At 43.5% G+C, this 22,544-nt stretch overlaps 1 protein-coding gene across 4 annotated transcripts in view; it reads left to right on the top strand.

Annotated features, from left to right (window-relative positions):
• The first annotated feature begins 258 nt into the window (after positions 1 to 258).
• Positions 259 to 22,544, top strand: part of NUTF2 (nuclear transport factor 2) — a 55,094-nt gene continuing 32,808 nt past the window's right edge. The window contains exon 1 of one of the 4 annotated variants that reach the window (XM_054048763.1): positions 259 to 429. In XM_054048763.1, coding sequence (XP_053904738.1) covers positions 259 to 429 — 171 coding nt within the window. Of the gene's footprint in view, positions 430 to 502; positions 737 to 3,815; positions 3,903 to 22,544 lie in introns of those variants that run through there. The other 3 variants (XM_054048764.1, XM_054048765.1, XM_054048766.1) reach the window with 3 other exon arrangements.

Raw genomic sequence — 22,544 nt, 5'->3', positions numbered from 1 at the left:
CCCGCGCTGTCCCCAGGCGGCTGCCAGGGCCGGGCCCCGCCACACGCCACCCGCGGGAAAACCGCCGCTGCCGGGCTACGCCAAGTCCCGCCAAGCGCCGAGGGCGGAGCTTTGAGGGAAAGGAAACCAACACCGCCGCGCTCCGCCGCTATCCCACAATGCTCTGCGGCTAAAGGGCGCCGACCGCAGACTGCTGTTTCGTTGCTTTTCATTCAAGCTGGGAGTCAGTGGGCGGCAGCGGCGCGTGGCACGCCGGGCATGGTAGTCCGCGCGCTCCCCGCCGGCGCTGTTTGTTGGCTGTGGCAGGACTCGCTTTCCCGGCGTGCCGCGGGGTGGTGGGCGTGTCCGGGAGGGGCGGGGATCGCGGGGGAAGGCGGCTCAGTGGGTTCAGGCCGCGCTCGGTGCCGCCGCCATCGTGGGAGCCGCGCGGTGAGTAGGCGGGCTGGGCTGGGCAGGGGGTGCGGAGCCGGCCCGGGCAGCATCGCGATGCGGCGAGGGGGCTGCTGCGCGGGCCTTGGCGCGGCCCGCTGGTGGGAGCGGGAGCGGGAGCCGGCGGTTCTCTGCCGCCCGCCCGCTGCGCCCTGACAGGAGGGGCGGGGGCTCCCGGGCAGCGCGGTGCTGCCCTGCTCGGGCCGGGCCCCCGTAGCGCGGCGGGAGGCTGCCTGGGCGCTGCCAGCCGCCCCGTAGCCACTTGGGGGGCGAGCCCGGGTGTGGAGCGGCAGAGCTGCTAAGTGCGGTATGTAACCTGCGGCCGAAATCCGCCTCTGCACGGGGCGGGAGGGCAGCTGATGGACGCCCACTTTTAAAAAGGGTCCATAGGCGATCCTGGCAATTACAGGCCGGTAAGGCTGCGGGACCAGGCAATCAGCTACATACAGGAACAGGATTTCTTTGGGAGGAGTCAAGATGGCTTTTGTGAAGGGAAATTGTGCTTCGCCAATCTATTGCAATTCTTTGCGGGGTCAACACATGTGGACAAGGGGGATCCAGTGGATATAGCCTAGTTGGCATTTTATAAAGCCTTTGATGAGGTCCCTCACCAAAGATTCTTCAGCAATGTAAGCAGTCCTGGGATAAGAGAGACGGTCCTCTCAGGAATCAGTAACTCCTAAAAAGACAAGGGGGGAAAAAAGTTAAGAATAGATGGTCAGTTTTCACAGTGGAGAGAAGTAAATAGCGGGGTATCCCAAGGCTGTGTACTGGTAGCAGTGCTGTTCAACATATTTATAAATGCTTTGGAAAAAGGAGTAAATAGTGAAGTTTGTGGACAATGCAAAATTAGGTCCAAAGCGGACTGTGAAGAGTTACAAAGGGAACTCACAAAACTGGGTCACTGGGCAAGAAAACAGGAGATGAAATTCAGTGTTGATAAATGCAAAGTAATGCACATTGGGAAACATAAACCCAACTATACATATAAAATGATATAAAGTTAGCTTTTATCACTCAAGAAAGACATCCTGGAATCATCGTGGATAGTTTTCTGAAAACATCTGTTCAATGTGCAGCAGCAGTCAAAAAAACAAAAACCTAACAATATTAAGAACTATTAGGCTAGGGATCAATAAGAAGACAGAAAATATCATAATGCCACTAGCTAAACCCATGATATGACCACACCTTGAATACTGTGTGCAGTTCTGGTCACCCCATCTCAAAAAGATATATTAGAATTGGAAATAGTAAGAGCAAATGATTAGGGGTATGGAACAGCTTCGACATGAAGAGTCTGTTCAGCTTGGAAGAGAGATGACTGAGGGGGTTTGATAAAGGACTATACAATCATGACTACTGTGGAGAAAGTGAATATAGAAGTATTATTTACCTTTTCATATCATACAAGATCCAGGGGTCATCCAATTAAATGAATAGACATCATGTTCAAAACAAACATAAGGAAGTACTTTTTCACACAATGCATAGTCAACCTGTGAAACTTGTTGCCAGGGGATGTTGTGAACACCAAAAATAACTGGGTTCAGAAAAGAATTAACTAAGCTCATGGGGGATAGGTCTGTCAATGGCTATTAGCCAAGATGCTCTGGATATCCCTAAAGCTCTGACTGGTAGAAGCTGGGGTTGGGTAACGGGTTGTCACTTGATAAACTGCCCTGTTCTGTTCATTCCCTCTGAAGCATCAGGTACTGGCCACGGTCCGAAGATGGGCTACTAGGCTAGATGGACCATTGGTTTGCCCCATTATGGTTATTTTTATGTTCTTAAAATAATAACCCCTTTTGCTAGTGTCTGAACAGATACCACATCCCGACCTTCGCTGTCTGTCTCTGAAGGACTTGTTGGTGAAATTTGTCTGACTACTTTTTAAAAAGCAATGTTTGTTCTGATAGGCTGTCATAATCTTTTAAAAAACCTGTCACCTTAAAGCCCCTTACCTAGTTTTCTCACTAGCTCTTCCACACAATTCAGCTCTAGCCACTAGCCTTCCAGGTAACTAGGAAAATGTATCTCAAAAATAATCATACGAAACGGGGCCGTTTCAGAATTTAAAAACTTTACGTGACTTTAAAATCTTATTTCAAAACATAAATCAAATTCTGTTACAGCTATTGTTATTTGTACAGTCTTCCTATTGGAAAGCATTATATTGAGATCTCTGGAATCCTTTCCATCTAGAGATGCTTGCTGCTTTAACTGTAGTCTGTCCTGTCCTTGTAATCACTAAGCTGTACGTATAGTTCTTCAGAGAGCTGCTGTTTGGAACCACAATAATTCATTATCCCTCTTGAACTGCCTTTATAATAATTGTCTCCAGTATTCCCAGTGTATTGCATTCCATTTTTGTCTGTATCTGAAAGGTGGTGCATAGTGTTGGAAGTGAGGAAATCCTGAGTTTAATTCCATCAGTGTCACTGACTTGTAAGATCTTGGGCAAGTAACTTTCTGTATTTCTTTTTTTCCCATGTGTAAGATGGGAACAATGTTTGCATTACATTAGGGGAGGGCAAACTACAGCCAGCGGGCTGAATCTGGCCCATCAGGGCTTTCAATCTGGCCCGTGGGATTGCCAGCCCCGTGGCACAGTGGGGCTAAGGCAGGCTCCCTGCCTGCCCACGCCGCTCCCGGAAGTGGCCGGCACCACGTCCCTTTGGCCACGGGGGGCAGGGCGGGGCGGCAGTGGGCTCTGTGCCCTGGCCTCGCCTGCAGCTATTGCCCCCCGCAGCTCCCATTGGCTGGGAACCGCAGCCAATGGGAGCTTCAGGGGTGGTACCCACAGGCAAGAGCAGCGTGCGGCAGTGCTGCCTACCCCATTCCGCCCCCTGGCACCCCTGCTGGACATGCTGGCCACTTCTGGGAGCGGCGTGTGGCCAGGGCAGGCAGGGAGCCTGCCTTAGCCCTGCTGTGTGCCGCTGCCACCCCGGAGCTGCTCGAAGTAAGTGGCACCGGGCTAGAGCCTGAATCCTTGCCCTGAGCCCCCTCCTGCACCCCAACACCCTGCCCCAGCCCTACATTCATGGCCCTGCATACAATTTCCCCACCCAGATGTGGCCCTCGGGCCAAAAAGTTTGCCCACTCCTGCACTACATCTATGTTGTGAGGATATGGGTATAGTGTTTTGCAAATGTCAAGTACTAAGTGCTATCAGAACTGTAAATTGAATGTACACACTTTTTTGAATAGTCTCTACTTGGATGCTTATCTCAAGTTACCCATATTATGTGATCAGAAGCCATCTATTGTTTGTTCTGTTGAAAAACAAAATAAGAACCTGAAATTCAGAACGCCTCACCTACAGCTTGTCAGAAGGCCACTAACACTTAATAAAAGGGGCAAACTTCAAGACTAGTATAAGAGCAAGTGCTGGTGGACAAGAGGACTCTACAGATTCTAGCTCGGAGAGCACTCAGCACTCAATGTGAATACCAACTCCCCAAACCAAGGAGGTAAATGCTGGTTCCTTGTTTTATTCTCTTTCATAGCCATATTCTCCTCTGTTTCACAGATGAATGATTCAAATGTTATCATGGCAGATGGCTATTCATATCTTACGATGTAAGTGTGCATTAAGCTGAGAGCTGTCTCTGGACTGGAGATGAAACAAACACTTTAGGAGGAGATTGTAACTGTAACCTCGTTCATGAATGCAAGGCTACCTCCCAGCTGCCCATAGCAACAGAACCTTTTGTCTTTTTAGGATTAGATGAGAGCCAGCATCCATGGCCTAGAAAGTGAGTTGTTGGGCTTTCTACTTTACTGTATCCCTGACTGGGACCATTCCTGTCTGACAGGTTATGATACAAAGACCAACAAATTTTCGAGTTGACTGAGTTTATTTATAAATTGTCAGGAGAAACATTTTCAGAAGTAGCTTACCAGCTCTTGGTAGAACTGCCTTTTTTAAAACAAGTTTTTCCTTGCACTCTTTTGGAAGTTTAATCTGGATTGGTGTCTTATGCAATGGTAAGAACTGAATTGTGAAAAGATATTTAATATTTTCAAACATATTGGTAATATCCAAATATTGCATCAGTGTATCAGATCCACTGTACCTAACCAGATTTAACTGAGTCAGTTTTCCCTATTTGTATACAGATTGCTTTATGGATTACTAGATTCAATAGTAATAAAATTCAATAGAAATAAAATATTAATTGGACCACCACATGTTAGTGCACCACACCAGGGTTTCTCAAACAGGGGTCGCAGCTTGTGTAGGGAAAGCCCCTGGCGGGCCGGGCCGGTTTGTTTACCTGCCCCATCCACAGGTCCGGCTGATCGCGGCTCCCACTGGCCGCGGATCGCTGCTCTGGGCCAACGGGAGCTGCTGCAAGCGGTGCGAGGGACTTACTGGCTGCCGCTTGCAGTAGCCTCCATTGGCGCGGAGCAGCGATCCGCGGCTAGTGGGAGCCGCGATCGGCCGGACCTGCGGATGGGGCAGGTAAACAAACCGGCCCGGCCCGCCAGGGGCTTTCCCTACACAAGCGGCGACCCCTGTTTGAGAAACCCTGCACTACATGTTTGTGTTTCAGAGCAGAAACTGATACTTTAATCACACAGAGATCTCTATCTCCTCTTAAAAAGAGAAACTGCTGAAAAAAGCCCATATAAAGGTCCATAAGTGGTAAAAGTCTAAACTATTTCTTGCTCGTTGGTAGTCTGAGAGAACTGTCATCCATTGCCAGAAGCTTGGAGTAGACGACGGGATGGATCATTCGATTGCCTGTTCTGTTCGTTCCCTCTGAAGCACTTGGCATTGGCCGCTGTCAGCAGACAAGATACGGGGCTAGATGGACCATTGGTCTGAGCCAGTGTGGCTGTTCTTTTGTTCTTAGTAAATCAAGGTTTCTTACCATTTTCCATAATGGTTGGATTACTGGAGCAGATTAAAATATGTAGTCTAGCTAGAGCATGAAGAAAAATCTGCAGGTTACTTGCAGAAAAATACAAGAAAGTAAAGTTATAAACTGTACTTAAGGTTGTGGCTTTCATCCATATACAGGATGCTTTCTCAAACCAATACACATGCTGAAAACAAAATACAGGCACATGTGGGAGCGATTTCAGTGCACTTACAACTCTTCTCTATGAATATATAATTAGTGTTTGTTTTTTAAATGATTAAATCCAGTAGGTCCTATTTGATGTTTATTTCTAATGAGACAAACCATGCTTCATCAGACTAATTTTGATATTTGAAGTGTGATAAATTTTACTTTATACTGTTTTTTCTATAGTGTATTGTTCTCACTTCAAGACTGCATACAATTTTATCAGTTACACGTGAACCCTGCTTATTTGTCGTTTAGTTAACTCAGTGGTCCCCAAAGTGTGGGACGTTCCCCTCCCAGGGGGCACGGGGGAATGTTCGGAGGGGGCACGGTGGAGCCTGACTGGCTCTAGTCCCAGCTTCTCCGGCATTCCCAGTTCTGCCCTCAGCTCCGCCTTCAACCCGAGCTCCTCTGCTGAACCAACTGCTGTAATGGAGGGGGGTGCGGACAGATTCCATTACTGGTAAGGGGGGCACAACAGGAAAAGTTTGGGCAGCACTGGTCTAACTGCTTATCACTTTAATTTCTCTCCCAGTTCTACTTTCTTTTCAGTTACTTATGAATTTGATATTGTTTTCCTTCTGCGCTACTCAGCAATGCTACCTTCTGCTCCCTCCCTATCTCCCCCCCCCCCCCCCCCCCATATGATCATATGATCTGGTAGGTCTGGTCTAAACTTAAAAAAAATTTACTGGCATAACTTTTAGTAAGCTGTGAGTTGTGTTTTTTGTTGTTGAGATAGTTATGCCAGTAAATGCCCTAATGTAGACGCAGTTATACCGGTATAGCTTATTTTGTTTTGCCAAACTAGAATAAGCTATATTGGTATAACTATATCCACCCTGGGGACTACACTAGCCCAGTTAAAGCGGCAAATCTTAAGTGTAGATAAGACCTAAGGTTCCTGTTACTTTACGTGTGTGCATCATGGAGCCCTGTGCCTCTCATTGGCTATCTGGTTTGTGTCACAGGAAAAAGGCAAAAGGAGCTGAGCATTGGGAGCCAGGGGAGTGGAGAATAAGAGAATTGGGGACAAAAATGGCAAGAGCCTCATATTTGGGGAGTTCAGAGCAAGGCAAAATTTGGCATTTTTAGACTTCAGGTATTGTTGCAATATTTGCGTAGTCCAGTTACTGCTACCCTGTTTTACCAGAGGTCCTGTACCCATGGAGATTGGAGTAATTTAGCTGAGGCTGGATGAATGGCTGTATCATGGACAGAAATAACCGCTTCAGGTCTTCTTGAACTAGGGCCAAATGTGTATTTTCTGACTGACAGATCGTGCGCACACACTTGCGTTTGCTTCGTTTCTAGTGTGATCTGAGAAGGAAGCTGCTTGCCCTGATACAAGTAGCGAACTTCAATATCTGTTGCTATCTTTTGTAAACAATTGCAAAAAAATGTAGGGTAAGAGCAATGTATTTGCATGTTCTCAAATGGAGCAGAAATTCTCTTAACCTATTCTGATGATCTGGTCTGACCTCCTGCATAACTTTGGCTGTAGTATTTTACCCAGTCACTCCTGCATCAAACCCATAATGTATAGCTGAATTCTCTGCGATATCCGTGTGGATTTGTGGGATATAGATCATATTAGATTGGAATATCCCGTTGGAACAAAACAATTACATATATGGTAAGAAATAGAGAGAGTGGTTGCAGAACTGCTACTTGAAAGTTAAATATATCACTACAACAACCTGCTCCTTCTGGGATAGTATGTACCTTGGATTCCTCCAGTTCTGGGACGAGTTACTTTCCAGCAGCAATTCCTTGTGTTCTTTTTGTATAGACTTACTTAGTCTTATAAATTAGGAGCATAAAAGGAATTTGACGTATTGGAGTTAAGGGGGTGGAGGTGAGGAAAGGCGATGATTCTCCGTATCATTGATGGAAGTAAACTTGGTATAGTTAAGATGGTTAGTCTTGGGATGTGGAATTCATTTCTCACCTGACTCCCAGTTAATATTCCTTAGTATACACTCCTAAAAGGATGAACACTTTGAATGTTCTATTAAATCTGTTCACTTCCTTGGAAAAACACAAGTGATAAAAATAAGGTTAACATTTGCAGTCCTCTGCTGGAATGTGTTGTGTTTTCTGTGATTCTGCTAGTAGGTTCCTTTGGTAGTGTAATGGTTTGTAGTGCAGGCTTTTACTAGGACTTGGCAGTATGTATTACCACATTTGACATGTTTGCTAAACGACTTTGCTAAGAGCATTGTGAGTGTGATTTTTGTTTTCAGCTGTTTTAAGCCCTCAAATACTGCAGTTGAACAGGCAGTTGAAGTAACTGCATGCAAATTGGGCAAACGAAAAAAATTGCATACTTCTGCACTTAAATTTCTGAAATGTGGGACTGTTGTGTGTAAAATAAAAATTGTGCAATTTTATAAGCAAAGGATAGTGGAAGAGAGAGCGTTAGTTAGGTGCCATGAGGAAGGCTTCAGTGATGGCAAAGCATGTATACCGTTAAGCTTGCGATCTCTGGAGAAAGTACTGTGGTGCTGGTGTGAAAGTGATGGGTTTATAACACAATATATGTATATTATGGTAATACCCAGAGGTCTGAATTATTATCCGGGTCCTGTTGTACTAGGTATTGCACAAAAACATATGAAGACAGGATTCAATGGCTGCAAACCAAAATGAAGTTACTAAGTCAATTTCTCCGCCTAGTAGCTTTGACAGTGTTCAGTTAAATAGTAGTATCTCCACAACTAGATAATAGGATAAGTTTACATGTGACTTTTTTTTTAATAATGCTAAACTTGAGCTGCAGTTCCCAGTGTCGAGAATTTGGTGTTTAGGCAGTTTTCCTTTTTAACATCTTTTGTAGTAGCCATCAAGACTGTACAACTATGAAGAAAATTCTTGTTTTTAGGAAAATTTAAATGAATAGTGACTGATTTTATTTACACATTGCTGAGCCTCGAAAGGATAAAAGTAATCCTCACCCGATAATAAGCCTAGCTGGCTGTTTAGTAATGATTTTTTTTTTTGCGGGGGGGGGGGGGGGGAAGCTAGGAGAAGGACATGAAGACCGAGGGCGGGACCTGATAAATCTTCAAATATGTTAAGGGCTTTTCTCCATGTCCACTGAAGAAAAGTCTCTACATGTACTCAGTTTACACCTTTAAGTATAAGAATTAATTACATATCCATCTTAGCTTCCATAGTTACAGATGTTAATAACTAGTTTTCCAATCATCTTTTTGACTATCATACTACTTGTCTTGACAACCTTCTGCAAGAGTGAATTGCACAGACTGATTACAAATACCTAGGCTTTGCAGAATTCAATCTTTATATTTTTAGAATTTTGACAGCTAAGATCAATGCTCATTTTTAAGCGTTTTTTGTATTTATCGAGTTACATTTTCACATTGTGGGAAATGGGGATGTCAGACAATAATAATGTGACAAACATTGAGGTTCAAAAAGTTAAAGCTTTATAATTGTTAAAACACAAATTGCCAACATTCCAGGTAAATATCTTTAAATCAAACTCTTAAGTTCTCAAGCAACACTTTTCTTATTCCGCCCATCTGAAAATTTCTAGTAGTAGTGATGGAAATATTTTTGTCGGTTTGTGTGTGAAATTGATATTTACTTGCTTTACCAATATAAATCTAATCCTTCCAAGCCTACATACACCATATTAAGTATCTTTTGGGGATCTAAACGTGTTATCTCTTAGTTTGTCTGTGCTGGATGTGGCCCGCGGGCCGTAGTTTGCCCACCCCTGATCTCAGAAGACTTCCTCTATGCCGGTATCAAGACTGCAGTTAGCAGCTCCTATCTATATTGTCTTCTAATGCATGTGGCTTACTGGCAGCCACGTATCTGCCAGTAGTCTGTAAGCAAAAAATGTCACCTACTGATTTCTGTATCAAGCCCACTAACGTGTGGTTGACCTTGAGCGTATTTTTTTCGAAAGAGACATCAGTCTCTGTTTAAAGACTACAAGTGAGAGAGAATCCACCATGTCCATAGGTCAGTTATTTCAGTGGTTCCTTACCCTCCCTATTAAAATATTCATCCAATTTTTATTCTGTATTTGTCTAGCTTCAGCTTTCAGCCACTGCATTTCATTGTCTTTGCTGGAGTAAAGAACCCTAAAGTATCAGAAATCTTCTCCCTGTGTACTTTTAGACTATGATCAAATCGTCTCTTAACCTTCTCCTGGACAAACTAAATAGATGGCACATCTAAAGTTTCTTGCTATAAGGTAGGTTTTCTGGACCTCAGATAATTCTTGTACCTCTCTTCTGAACCCTTTCTAATTTTTCATTCAATTCGTTTTTTGGCTTCCCCTAACCAAGTGCTTAATTCTCTTTCCTCCCAATGCTGCCATTTTACATCCTGCCCCCAACTGAGCATTTCATTCTCACTGCTCCCATACAACAGATCTCAGCATTTAATTTTCTACATCTTAACTTTCAGAAGGCTTTTCCCACTTACTCCTGCAGCAGTGTGTGTGTGTGTGGATAGATAGATAAGATATAGGATAGGGGGTATGTATTGGTGGGTTTTTGTTCCTGCACCTTGCTCTTCAGGCCAAGGGTTGGGGTTGGAACCTGTGGGAACTGCCTTTTTTCTTTCCTCCCCACCACAGGCTTGGGAATCAGAGCAGGATCACCCTGCATTCCTGCCAGCTACAGCACACCTAAACAATCCTGTTCAGCAACTGTGATTGGTCGCCCTTCTTGAGGAGACAGGGGAATGGGGAAAAAGGAACCAATCAAAGGGGGTTTCCTTCTAGAATATGGGTTTTCCCAGGCCCATAGAAAGGCCTGAAACGGCAGAGGTGGTATACCTGCAGCTAACCCTTAGAACTTCCAGGACGTTATTTTTGTTGGAATGCTGTGCTGCTAAGGTTGAAGTTAGTATTATTTTTATTTAAGTAATTTTGTTAATAAGTATGTGTGCATAATGGAAAGTTCCTCCGTTCTTAAAGAATGTTTGCTTTGGGGCAAGATATAGAAAACCTAAAATAGTCCTTTCCTAGTTGCAGTGTTTTCATCTGCGGTTACTCTGGCTTGTCTTAAATCAGTTCAGTGAATAGAACTCTGTGTAGCTTGCTGAGGAAAATGGTGCTGCCTAATTTTCTAGGAATTACCTCTCTCAATTCTTCACTTGCTGTTACTCCTAATAAGCAGGTTTGTAGTAGTGACTTAGGCCTGGTCCACACTAAGCCCCCAGTTCGAACTAAGATACGCAACTTCAGCTATGTGAATAACGTAGCTGAAGTCGAAATACCTTAGTTCGAACTTAAAAGTACTTACCGCGGGTCCACACGCGGCAGGCAGGCTCCCCCGTCGACTCCGCCTACTCCTCTCGCAGAGCAGGATTACCGGCGTCGACGGCGAGCGCTTCCGGGATCAATTTATCACGTCTAGACAAGACGCGATAAATCGATCCCAGAAGATCGATTGCTGGCCGCCGAACCAGCGGGTAAGAATAGACGTACCCTTAGAATGCAGTGGCCAGAGTATCCCATTTTAGGCTGTCTATTTCCTCTTCACTGGCCTCCTCAATCAAAGGATTGACTAAAATTTTGCTCTGACATGTATGACTTCATGTGGCTTTGGTGACTGAATTTGATGATTCTGCACTGGGCAAGTTTTGCAGTTGACTATCCCTGGATTCCATCTGAATGGTCAACTCTAAAGCTCTTTCAGGGTCTGGTATTCATTACCAATTGAAGTTCAGTACTTCCACGTTGTTTATATTTAAATGCTAGCTTTGCTTAGCATTTCAGACAATACTGTAGGGTTTTTATTGCTGAAGAGCTACTCTCGCATACTCTAAAAAGCTAAAAATAACCGTTAAATATTCTGAGGTTCTCTACATTTCCTGCAGGAAAGAGACTGTAGAGCAGAGGTTCCCAAAGTGGGCGATACCGCCCCCTGGGGGGCGCTGGAACGATCCAGGGGGGCAGTAGTAGCCTCGGGTGCAATTGGGGGGCGTTGAATAAAAATAAGGGGGCGGTGGAAGCATAAAGAAAGAATATAAGAAAATTTTGAAAAACCGTTCGTACGTGTTTCATCTGTTGTGTAACATAGAGTTAAAGTTGTAGTGATTACTTTATTTTCCAAATAAATTCACAAATTATAACCGATCAGGTGTCAAGTCCGCCAACAACTCTTAACAAGCAAGTGTTGGCAGGCGAGCGTGTCGCGCATTGTCGGGAAGTCCAGCATGCATCGGCAGGAATATGTGCGTGTAATGACTTGTTTACAATACGATACTATAAATAGGCGACATGTATGAAATCTAATTTAGATTGTTTCTTAATTGTGTAAAAAGCAGTTAACAATAGTGCAATAAGTATTTAAAATTTTTTATTCATATTCAATACCTTCGATCTTTACGGATTACGGATCACATACAAAGCAAATTGTATTATTGTTGTTTCAATAAAACAGCAATTTACATGTGAGTATTTTTATACATTTTCTTACATATCTACCGTACGTTTCTGTGTCTCTAGTGCTTACTAATAATAAAATCGTAGCAGGCTTGTGTCAGTACAGTACTATTTGAAGTGTACAGTCAATATATGTGTCATATTTTTTATTACAATATTAACGAAAACGGGAATGAAATCGTAAAAAAACTTAACTATTAACATTTATTTATATCTATCGAATCATCTGTGTTGGTAAATAAGGCGTGTGTTAATAAGGAACAATTATTTAAATAAGGGCAAACTAAATTAAAACTATTAACTGATTTTTAATTGCATATTGATTATTTTTTAATTAATTATTTCTTGATAAATTTAGTTTGATATTTGACAATTTAATATCAAATACATATATCTAATGCTGAGCAAAGAACAAAACCCAGTTTATTAGTTTCATTAGTATTTTAGTTTGGTTGTCTTTTGCCATCTTACGCAAAAACCACTGTATACCTGATGTCGTGGGCGATATTCTAATAACACATCTTTCTTTACTATATTGTAGGACGTAGGTAGAAATATAGATACATAAAAGAACACAAATTTGTCACTGCATCTTTCTGTTTGTTCGCTTAAAGAAGGTAGATTTCCAGGGGGGCGCTGAGTAATTTTTTTTCTGAAAAGGGGGCGGTAGGCCAAATAAGTTTGGGAACCTCTGCTGTAGAGTCTGGATTTGGGTGTGCTTCAGTATGCAGGTGAAACAGTGTTACTGGTCAGAATGTAAAAACTAGTCTCTCCCCAAACCCCAAAGATTCCCCCTTATGCTAACTCTTAAACTCTTGCAGGCTCTGGAATTACCCATATGTAAGAGAATGTTTATCTGTTTCTTCCCCAAACCCGAAGAAGAGCTCTGTGTAGCTTGAAAGCTTGTACCTTCCACCATCAGAAGTTTAGTCCAATAAAAGATATTACCTCACACGCTTTGTCTTTTTCCCAAGTGACAAGTCTGAGTACAATGTTAGTCACACTGCATGAGCAGAAAGAAGGGCTCCGTGTATATAATGTAACATGCTGGTTGCTAGGACCAATGTATGGTACATGAGACTAGCTGTGTCACTCAAGTCTGGGGGATTTACCAGAGGAGAGACTGCTGCATGATTCTTTGTTTGTTACAAGAGGCAGTGTGACTGAAAAGCTGTTCCTTGGGCCCTCTATCTGAAACCTTCTAGAATAGGAGCTACTGCTCTCTTAAGAGCTCAGGGTAATGTCTTTATTCGTACTGACCCTTTCTTTGCTGTAAGCTACCACTTAGCTTCAGGAAGAGAACCTACCACAGCTAGCCTGACATCCTAGAAATGTAATTTCTAGGTTCTGTCCAGCAGGAGAACAGTTAACACCCCGCCTGCCTGTGCTGTTGTAAGCAGAGACTTGTAGAGCTGGCATGTCCTTCTCAAAGAATGCTCTGCTGGCAGCTGCTGCTTTCATACATGGCTGGGGCTCCAGCTAGCGCACTGCAGACTGCTTTGTGGCCGTTTGAAATGGAGAAGGCGGGCTCTCAGGCAGGGAGTCCCCAAGCCAGGTAGACTTCTATAGGTTATATCCAAAACCTCTAACTTCACTCAGAAGCTAAACGGATAACTGGTCCCAGAGCACTGCTGCTTTGCTCCCAGTGAGAGACGGTTTACAAGTGGGCTGCTGTATTTTTCACTGCCTGCAGTTTCTGGCTAGAGTAAAGGGGTAGCCCTGTGCAGATGACACTATCGCAGGGGTAGGCAACCTATGGCACACGTGCTGAAGGCGGGGCATGAGCTGATTTTCAGTGGCGCTCACACTGCCCGGGTCAGCCACCGGTCCGGGGGGCTCTGCATTTTAACTTAATTTGAAATGAAGTTTCTTAAACATTTAAAAAACCTTATTTACTTTACATACAACAATAGTTTAGTTCTATATTATAGACTTATAGAAGGAGACCTTCTAAAAACGTTAAAACGTATTACTGGCGCGTGAAACCGTAAATCAGAGTGGATAAATGAAGACTCGGCACAACACGTCTGAAAGGTTTCCGACCCCTGCACTATCGTCTGGTTTTGAGGGTATAAAAGTTTGGATTACGTTAGCAAGGTCTACATCTGAAAGAAATGAACTCTGGGCTGAACAGCAGTGGGGGTGGGGAGCTGTACCCAACAGCAGCCATAGGTCAAATAGTACCCCTAGATTGCAGATAAAGGCTGAGACCCTCAAAAGGACAGGTTTCAGAGCAGTAGCCGTGTTAGTCTGTATCAGCAAAAAGAACGAGGAGTACTTGTGGCACCTTCATTGGATGCATGCAGTGGAAAATACAGTAGAAAATGGATGCAGTGGAAAATATATTTTTTCATGTTCTCTGTGTATATACATCTTCCTACTGTATTTTCCACTGCATGAATCCGATGAAGTGGGTGTTAGCTCATGAAAGCTTATGCCCAAATAAATGTTAGTCTCTAAGGTGCCACAAGTACTCCTCGTTCAAAAGGACAGATAATCCTTGCCACTTCTTGTGTTTTTCTTCCAACCTTCTGCTGTTTGCTCTCTGTTCTCCAGACTGAGTATTAGCCACCTACCCCTCAGCCATGCCCCAATCTACTAAATGTTAGGTGGGCTGTTCGACAGCAGGAAAGAGGGAGCTGGGTGTCATTGGCATTTTGAAAACACTACTGCTCATGCTTCTTCTCTAGCCCTTCTAGTGTTTCCATATGCTTGTTAACCTGCAGAGCACTACAAAAGAGAATCCTCAGGTCAGAACAAATAATCCCCAAACCAGCCTTGGGGTGTTTGAAAATCTCTGCCAGCTGGGAGTGCTTTTCTCACTGTATTTGGCCTTCACCACCCGAGATAGACATGCATCTAAAGCATAGGCTCTGGCCAATGGGAGCTGGGTAGCCCCCCCACACACACTCCCCAACCCCCTGCACTAGCCGCCGCCTCACACACCCAAACTGCTGCTGCTGGCCCAGGGGCTGCCTGGCTCGGGCAGCCCCTGAGCCAGCACCAGCCGCTGCAAAAGTCACGGAGATCATGGAAAGTCACGGAATCCATGACCTCCGTGACAGACTCGCAGCCTTCATTATAAGGAATAGCTGGTATCGATTTTTCAAGAAGTCATGCCAAACCAACCTAATTTCCTTCTTTAGCAGGTTTAGTGGCCTAATGCAGGGGTTCTCAAACTGGGGGTCGTGAGCTTATTACATGGGGGGTCGCAAGCCATCAACCTCCACCCTAAACCCCGCTTTGCCTCCAGCATTTATAATGGTGTTAAATTATAAACACTTTTTAATATATTTATAAGGGGGGGTCGCACTCAAAGGCTTGCTATGTGAAAGGGGTCACCAGTAAAAAAGTTTGAGCCACTGGCCTAGTGGATGGGGGGGAGGGGTGACGGGTTGGATCACAGAGACCCCCTTGGGACTGCCATCTGATGTGCTGAGACTACCTCTGAGCCCATTTTCCCTGGCAGCTAGAGACTTCAGTACCCTGTCTTGTTGAGCCAGACATGCTAGCCTGCTGCAAACACAGACCCAGGTCTGAACCACATCCCCCAAAAGCTGCAGACTTAATTGAAGACCGCTTAGAAAGTGCTCCTGTCTCTAGCACCCAGACATTCAGCTCCCAATGGGATCCAAAGCCCAGATAAATCCATTTTACTCTGTATAAAGCTTATACAAGGTAAACTCATAAATTGTCCACCCTTTATAACACTGAGAGAGAAAGAGATGCACAGCTGTTTGCTCCCCCAGGAATTAATTACTGACTCTGGGTCAATTAATAAGTAAAAAGTGATTTTATTAAGTATAAAAAGTAGGATTTAAGTGGTTCCAAGTAAAAACAGACAGAACAAGGTCAATTATCAAGCAAAATAAAACAAAAATATGCAAGTCTAAGCCTAATACAGTAGAAAACTAATTACAGATAAAATCTTACCCTCAGAGATGTTCCAATGAGCTTCTTTCACAGTCTGGGCCCAATCCTTTCCCCGGTACAGTTCTTGTTAGCTCAGGTGGTAGCTAGGGGATTTCTCATGACTGTAGCTCCCTTTGTACTGTTCCACCTCTTTATATACCTTTGGCACAAGGTAGGAATCTTTTGTCTCTTTGGGTCCCCTCCTTCTAAATCAGGGATCTCAAACGCAAATAACCACGGGGGCCACATGAGGACTAGTACATTGGCCCGAGGGCAGCATCACTGACGCCCCCACTCCACTCCTTCCATGAGGCCCTGCCTCTTCCCACCCCTTCCCTACTCCCATTCCAGCCCCTTCCCCCAAGTCCCCAACCTAGCTCTGCCCCCTCCCTGTCCCAACCCCTTCCCCAAATCCCTGCCCCGCCTCTTCTCCGCCTCCTCCCCTGAGCGCACGTCTCCCCGCTCCTCTCCTCCCTCCTAAAAAGCGCAGCGAAACAGCTGTTTGGCGGTGGGAAGCACCTGGAGGTAGGCAGAGGAGCAGGGATGCGGCGCACTGGGGGGAGGGGAGCTTGGCAGCTGTAGGAAATAACTTGGGGGGGGGGGGCACAGCCTGCGGGCCACGTGTTTGAGATCCCTGTTCTAAATGGAAAGGCATCATTTTAAGATGGATTCCAGTACCAGGTGACATGGTCACATGTCCTGTGAGACCCCAAGCATGGATTTTTTTCAAGAAGTAGTCATGCCAAACCAACCTAATTTCCTCCTTTGGCAGGTTTACTGGCCTAGTGGATGTGGGGGAAGCAATAGATGTGGTATATTTTGATTTTAGTAAGGCTTTTGATGCAGTTCCGCATGACATTTTCATAAGCAAATTAGGGAAATGTGGTCTAGATTAAAATACTATAAGGTGGGTGCACAACTGGTTGAAAGACTAATCAAAGAGATGGTTTGCTGTCAGACTGGGAGGGTATATCTAGTAGGGTTTCACAGGGGTCTGTCCTGGGTCCAATACTAGTCAATATTTTCATTATAATTTGGATAATGAAGTGGAGAGTATGATTATAAAATTTGCAGTTGACACCAAATGGATTGGGGTTGCAAGCACTTTGGAGGACAGGATTAGACTTCAGAATGACCTGACAAATTGGAGAATTGGTCTGAAATCAACAAAAATAAATTTAAAGACAAGCGCAAAGTACTACACTGAGACTTTTCTTACACTAGCACTTTTGTTGGCAAAATTTTTGTCAGTCAGGGTTTTGAAAAAACACGCTCCTGACCGACATAAGTTTCACCGACCAAAAATGCTGGTGTGGACAGCACAATTTTGGTGGGAGATGCTCTCTCGCCGACATAGCTACTGCTTCTTGTTGGGGTGGTTTATTTATGCTGGCGGGAGAGCTCTCTCCCTCCGACATAGAGGAGCTATACAGGAGACCTTACAGCGGTGTAGCTGCAGTGGTACAGCTGTAAGATCCGTAGTGTAGACACCGCTTTAGCAAGGAAAAATCCTTCCACAGCTACAAAATGGGGAATAAGTGGCTAGGCAGTGGAACCGCTGAAAAGGGTCTGGGTTAGGGCGGTCAATTAATCACGTGAGTTAACTGCGATTAAGGCAAAAAATTTAATCATGATTACAAAAATTAATCGCAATTAATCGCACTGTTAAACAATAGAATACCCATTGAAATTCATTAAATATTTTCGGATGTTTTTCTACCTATTCAAATATATTAATTTCTATTATAACACAGAACACAGTGTACAGTGCTCACTTTATATTATTATTTTCGATTACAAATTTGCACTGTAAAAATGAACAAAAGAAATAGTTTTTTTCAGTTCACCTCATACAAGTACTGTAGTGCAATCTCTTTATCATGAAAGTGAAACTTTTATAAATGTAGATTTTTTTTAAACATAACTGCTCTCAAAACCAAAACAATGTAAAACTTTAGAGCCTACAAGTCCACTCAGTCCTACTTCTTATTGAGCCAATCGCTAAGACAGACGAGTTTTACATTTACAGGAGATAATGCTGCCTGTTTCTTGTTTACAATGTCACCTGAAAGTGAGAACAGGTGTTCACATGACACTTTTGTAGCCGGCGTAGCAAGGTATTTACGTGCCAGATATGCTAAACATTTGGATGCCCCTTCATGCTTCGGCCACCATTCCAGAGGACATGCTTCCATGCTGATGATGCTTGTTAAAAAATAATGAGTTAATTAAATTTGTGACTGAACTCCTTGGGGGAGAACTGTATGTCTTTGTCTCTGTTTTACCTGCATTCTGCCATATATTTCATGTTATAGCAGTCTCGGATGATGACCTAGCACATGTTTGTTTTAAGAACACTTTCACAGCAGATTTGACAAAATGCAAAGAAGATACCAATGTATCTAAAAATAGATACAGCACTCGACTCAAGGTTTAAGAATCAGAAGTGCCTTCAAAAATTTGAGAGGGAGGAGGTGTGGAGCATGCTTTCAGCCGACTTAAAAGAGGAACACTCAGATGCGGAAATTACAGAACCCAAACCATCAAAAAAGAAAATCAACCTTCTGCTGGTGGCATCTGACTAATACTTAGATTTACAAAGCCAACATAAAATAGCTTCTTTCATACCTTACTGGTTACTCAGAAGTCCAAACACCACAGTTCCCTTAAAGCAGTAGTTCTCAAACTTTTGTACTAGTGACCCCTTTCACATAGCAAGCCTCTGAGTGCGACCCCTCTCCCCTTAAATATATAAAAAAGTGTTTTTAATTTATAACACCATTATAAATGCTGAATACAAAGCAGGGTTTGGGGTGGAGGCTGACAGCTTGTGACCCCCCATGTAATAACCTCACAACCCCCTGAGGTGTCCTGACCCCCAGTTTGAGAACCCCTGCCTTAAAGTGATCCAGCCTCACGCCTCCATCCAGATACCCACGTCAGATATGATGAAAATTTCTGTAAATCTTATTTCATCCTATACAAGAAAAGGTTCTACCAATCCCAAAGGATCGGACACATTACCTCCCAGGTTAATGCACGTTTCAGATCTTACCCAAATACACACTACAGCCAATTCTTATTAACTAAACTAAAATTTATTAAAAAACAAAAGAGAGAGAGTATAGTTAAAAGTTCAATATACATACAGACATGAGATCAATTAGTTGAGGTTCAGATTCACAGCAGAGATGGTGAGCTTTGTAGTTGCAAAGAGTTCCTGTAGAGTTCAGGTCATAGGTCATAGTCCAATGTCCAAATCTCACATTCAGGGCATACCAGCATATTCAGGGCGTACTAAGTCTTGCGACTTAAAGTTCCCCTGATGAAGTCTAAGCAGATCTGAGATGACAGAATCAGGACCCAAGATCTTTTATACAATTTCATGTCCTCTTTGACAAGTTGGGAGTTCCTCTGGGAACAAAAGGTCATTAGGATGACTTTGAAGGAGGTCCATCACCGGTACTTAGCTATATGAATTAACATAAGGCCATTTGCTTGTTCCTCCACCATTCACAGTACATTTCAAAGAGAGATGAATACGAGATATCCCATATTTACAATTCATTTAAATGATAGGATGTTCTTTTGACGTCTGAATTATCAGAATATATCATAGACAGGAACTGTTGACTACTTTGTTGACCCGACTCATACATATGTAAATACACAAAAACACAAACATTATCTTCCCATGTGTCTTTTGAGGGTTTTTTATTTTGCAGGATGTTTAACCCTTTCTAGCCATCCGTCACACAAGCAGAACCCATCATCAGAATGGACGCATATCCTATGGAATGGTGGTTGAAGATGAAGGGACATATGAATCTTTAACACATCTGGCATGTAAATATCTTGCGACGCTGGCTACAAAAGTGTCATGCAAACGCCTGTTCTCACTTTCAGGTGACATTGAAACAAGAAGCGGGCTGGATTATCTCCTGCAAATTGTAAACAGGTTTGTGTGTCTGAGTGATTGGCTGAAAGTAGGACTGAGTGGACTTGTAGGCTCTAAAGTTTTACTTTGTTTTATTTTTCAATGCAGTTATTTTTTGTACATAATTCTACATTGGTAAGTTGCACTTTCATGATAGCGATTGCACCACAGTACTTGTATGAGATGAATTAAAATACGATTTCTTTTGTTTTTTACAGTGCAACTATTCGTAATCAAAAATAAATATAAAGTGGGCACTGTACACTTTGCATTCTGTTGTAATTGAAATCAATATATTTGAAGATGTAGAAAACATTGAAAATATTAAAAAATGATATTCCATTATTGTTTAACTACACAATCGCACGATTAATTTTCTTAATTGCTTGACAGCCCTAATCTAGGTGTTATAGTGGATTGACACACATTCAGTCTGCAATGTGATGCAGTTGTGGAAAGGACTAATATTGTTCTGGGATGTACTAACAGGAATGTAGTATGTAAGACACAGGAGGAAATTGTCCTCTGCTCTGCTGTGGTGAGGCTACAGCAGGAGTACTGTGTCCAGTTAAGGCACCACATGTTAGGAAAGATGTGGACAGATTGGAGAGAGTTTGGAGGAGAGCAACACAAGTATTAAAAGGTTTAGAAAACCTGAGCTATGAGGAAAGGTTTGTGTAGGGTTTTTTTGTTTGTTTGTTTGTTTGTTTGTTTTAAGGGTATATTTAGTCTTGAGAAAAGAGTCTGAGGGGAGACTTGATAAGTCTTTAAATATGTTAAAGGCTGTGAGAGAGGTCTGTGATCAATTGTTCTCCATGTCCATTCTAGGTAGGACAGGAAGGGATGGGTTTAATCTTCAGCAAGGGAGATTTAGGTTAGATACTAGGAAAACATTTTCTAACTACATAGTTAAGTTCTGGGATAGGCATTCAAGGGAGATTATGGAATCACCATCATTGGAGGTTTTAAAGAACCGGTTGGATAAACACCTGTCAGGGATGAACTAGGTTTACTTGATCGTGCCTCAGCTCAGGGACTGGATTTGATTACCTCTTAAGATCCCTTTCAGTGTTACATTCCTATGATTTTATGACATATTCACCAATTTCACCTTTTTTGTGTGTATATTTTTGTGCATCTGTAGTTGGTCAAATATTAGTACAAATAATGTCAGTACTTGAGCAACTCAAATTGTCAATATTTAAGTTTCAAAAAGAATGTAACAAAACAATATACCACACTGTTCCGTTTCAGGTATGTATCGTGCGTATAGGCGTAAAGTCCAGTCCCCACCATAGGCCTGGTCTTCACTAAGCCCCCACTTCGGACTAAGGTACTCAAATTCAGCTATGTTAATAACGTAGCTGAATTCGAAGTACCTTAGTCCGAACTTACCGTGGGTCCAGACGCGGCAGGGAGGCTCCCCCGTCGATGCCGCGTACTCCTCTCGCCGAGCTGGAGTACCGGCGTCGACGACGAGCACTTCCGGGATCGATCCGGGATTGATTTATCGCGTCTTAACCAGACACAATAAATCGATCCCAGAACATCGATTGCCTGCCGCCGGACCCTCCGGTAAGTGAAGACATACCCATAGTCACAGTAGCTTCTCCATAATAAAGGTTGCAGGGACTGTCCCATTTTAAGTCTAGATTAAAAACAAACCATTTCATTTCTTTTTGGGGCGGGACTTTCCAGCCAAGATTTGTAAAACTTCCAGAGCAATGGCGTCCATCTGGAGCTGTTGGAAGAGGCAGCACGGGGAGAGTGGGGATTGCAAGTTTCTTAGCTAAGAGCAAAAAGAGGTTACGGCAGTGTTTGCAAATGGCTTGCCCTTAAATTGATACTGCTGGTGCAATGGATTCTTGAAGCGAAATGCATGTGACGTATGAGAGAAGATTTAATTTAGAAATAGCCAATGTTCAGATTAGCTAACCTTTTTAGCTGCAGCAGAATGTGCTAGTGGATATGTGCCAGGTGCCAATGCATCTCTTAATGTTAATACCTGCTACTAGCTTTACACTGCAGTGATTTTAAACAGGCAGCTGTGGGCTTATTTGGGAATCATACAAATTCATATGCCAACTGAAAGCTTAGCCCTCTAGTTATGGTTCATGTGGCAGGTCCCACTCCTCTCTCTGTCCCTTGCTTCTGGGCCCCGCTCCCCGGGGCTGTGTGCGCAGACACACCTGGGCAGCAGCCTGCACTGTCAGGGCAGCCCCCAAACTTCCCCACAGCCTCCTGGGGATCCCTTATTCCTGCCTGCTGGGTGCAGTGTGGGATGGGATCAGCGATCCCCGGGGAGTGCTGGGGATGCACTTCACCACTTGGCAGCAGCCAGGCAGAGGTGTGCCTGTTCTTCCTCTGAAACCTACATTTTATGTCAAATATCAAAACAAACAGACAAAAATAAATAAAAAAAACAACCAAACAAACAAAAACGTCTTCACTGAACATCCCATTCGAAATATTAAGACTTGCAAAGTTTCATTTTAATAGCTTGACAGCCCTGGTGACTGATGTCCTATTTCTTCTCGGAACAGGTGCACATGGGCATTTTCCTGCCAATGTGCCTCAGTCTAAAAGTGGAGAGCCCAATTCTCAGAGGGTAGTTCGGTATAAAGCTTCTCACACGGCAATCATTCTACTGGGATAGCCACCAAAGGAGCTAATTATGCAGTTTATGTACTCATCTGTTCTTTATGGGCACCTGAGTCCTATCAGTAGCACCCTCACAATTAGGAAATGGTGGGCA

The sequence above is a fragment of the Malaclemys terrapin genome, chromosome 14, assembly GCF_027887155.1.
Source record: "Malaclemys terrapin pileata isolate rMalTer1 chromosome 14, rMalTer1.hap1, whole genome shotgun sequence".
Taxonomy (NCBI): domain Eukaryota; kingdom Metazoa; phylum Chordata; order Testudines; family Emydidae; genus Malaclemys; species Malaclemys terrapin.
This window is presented reverse-complemented; position numbering and strand designations above follow the sequence as displayed.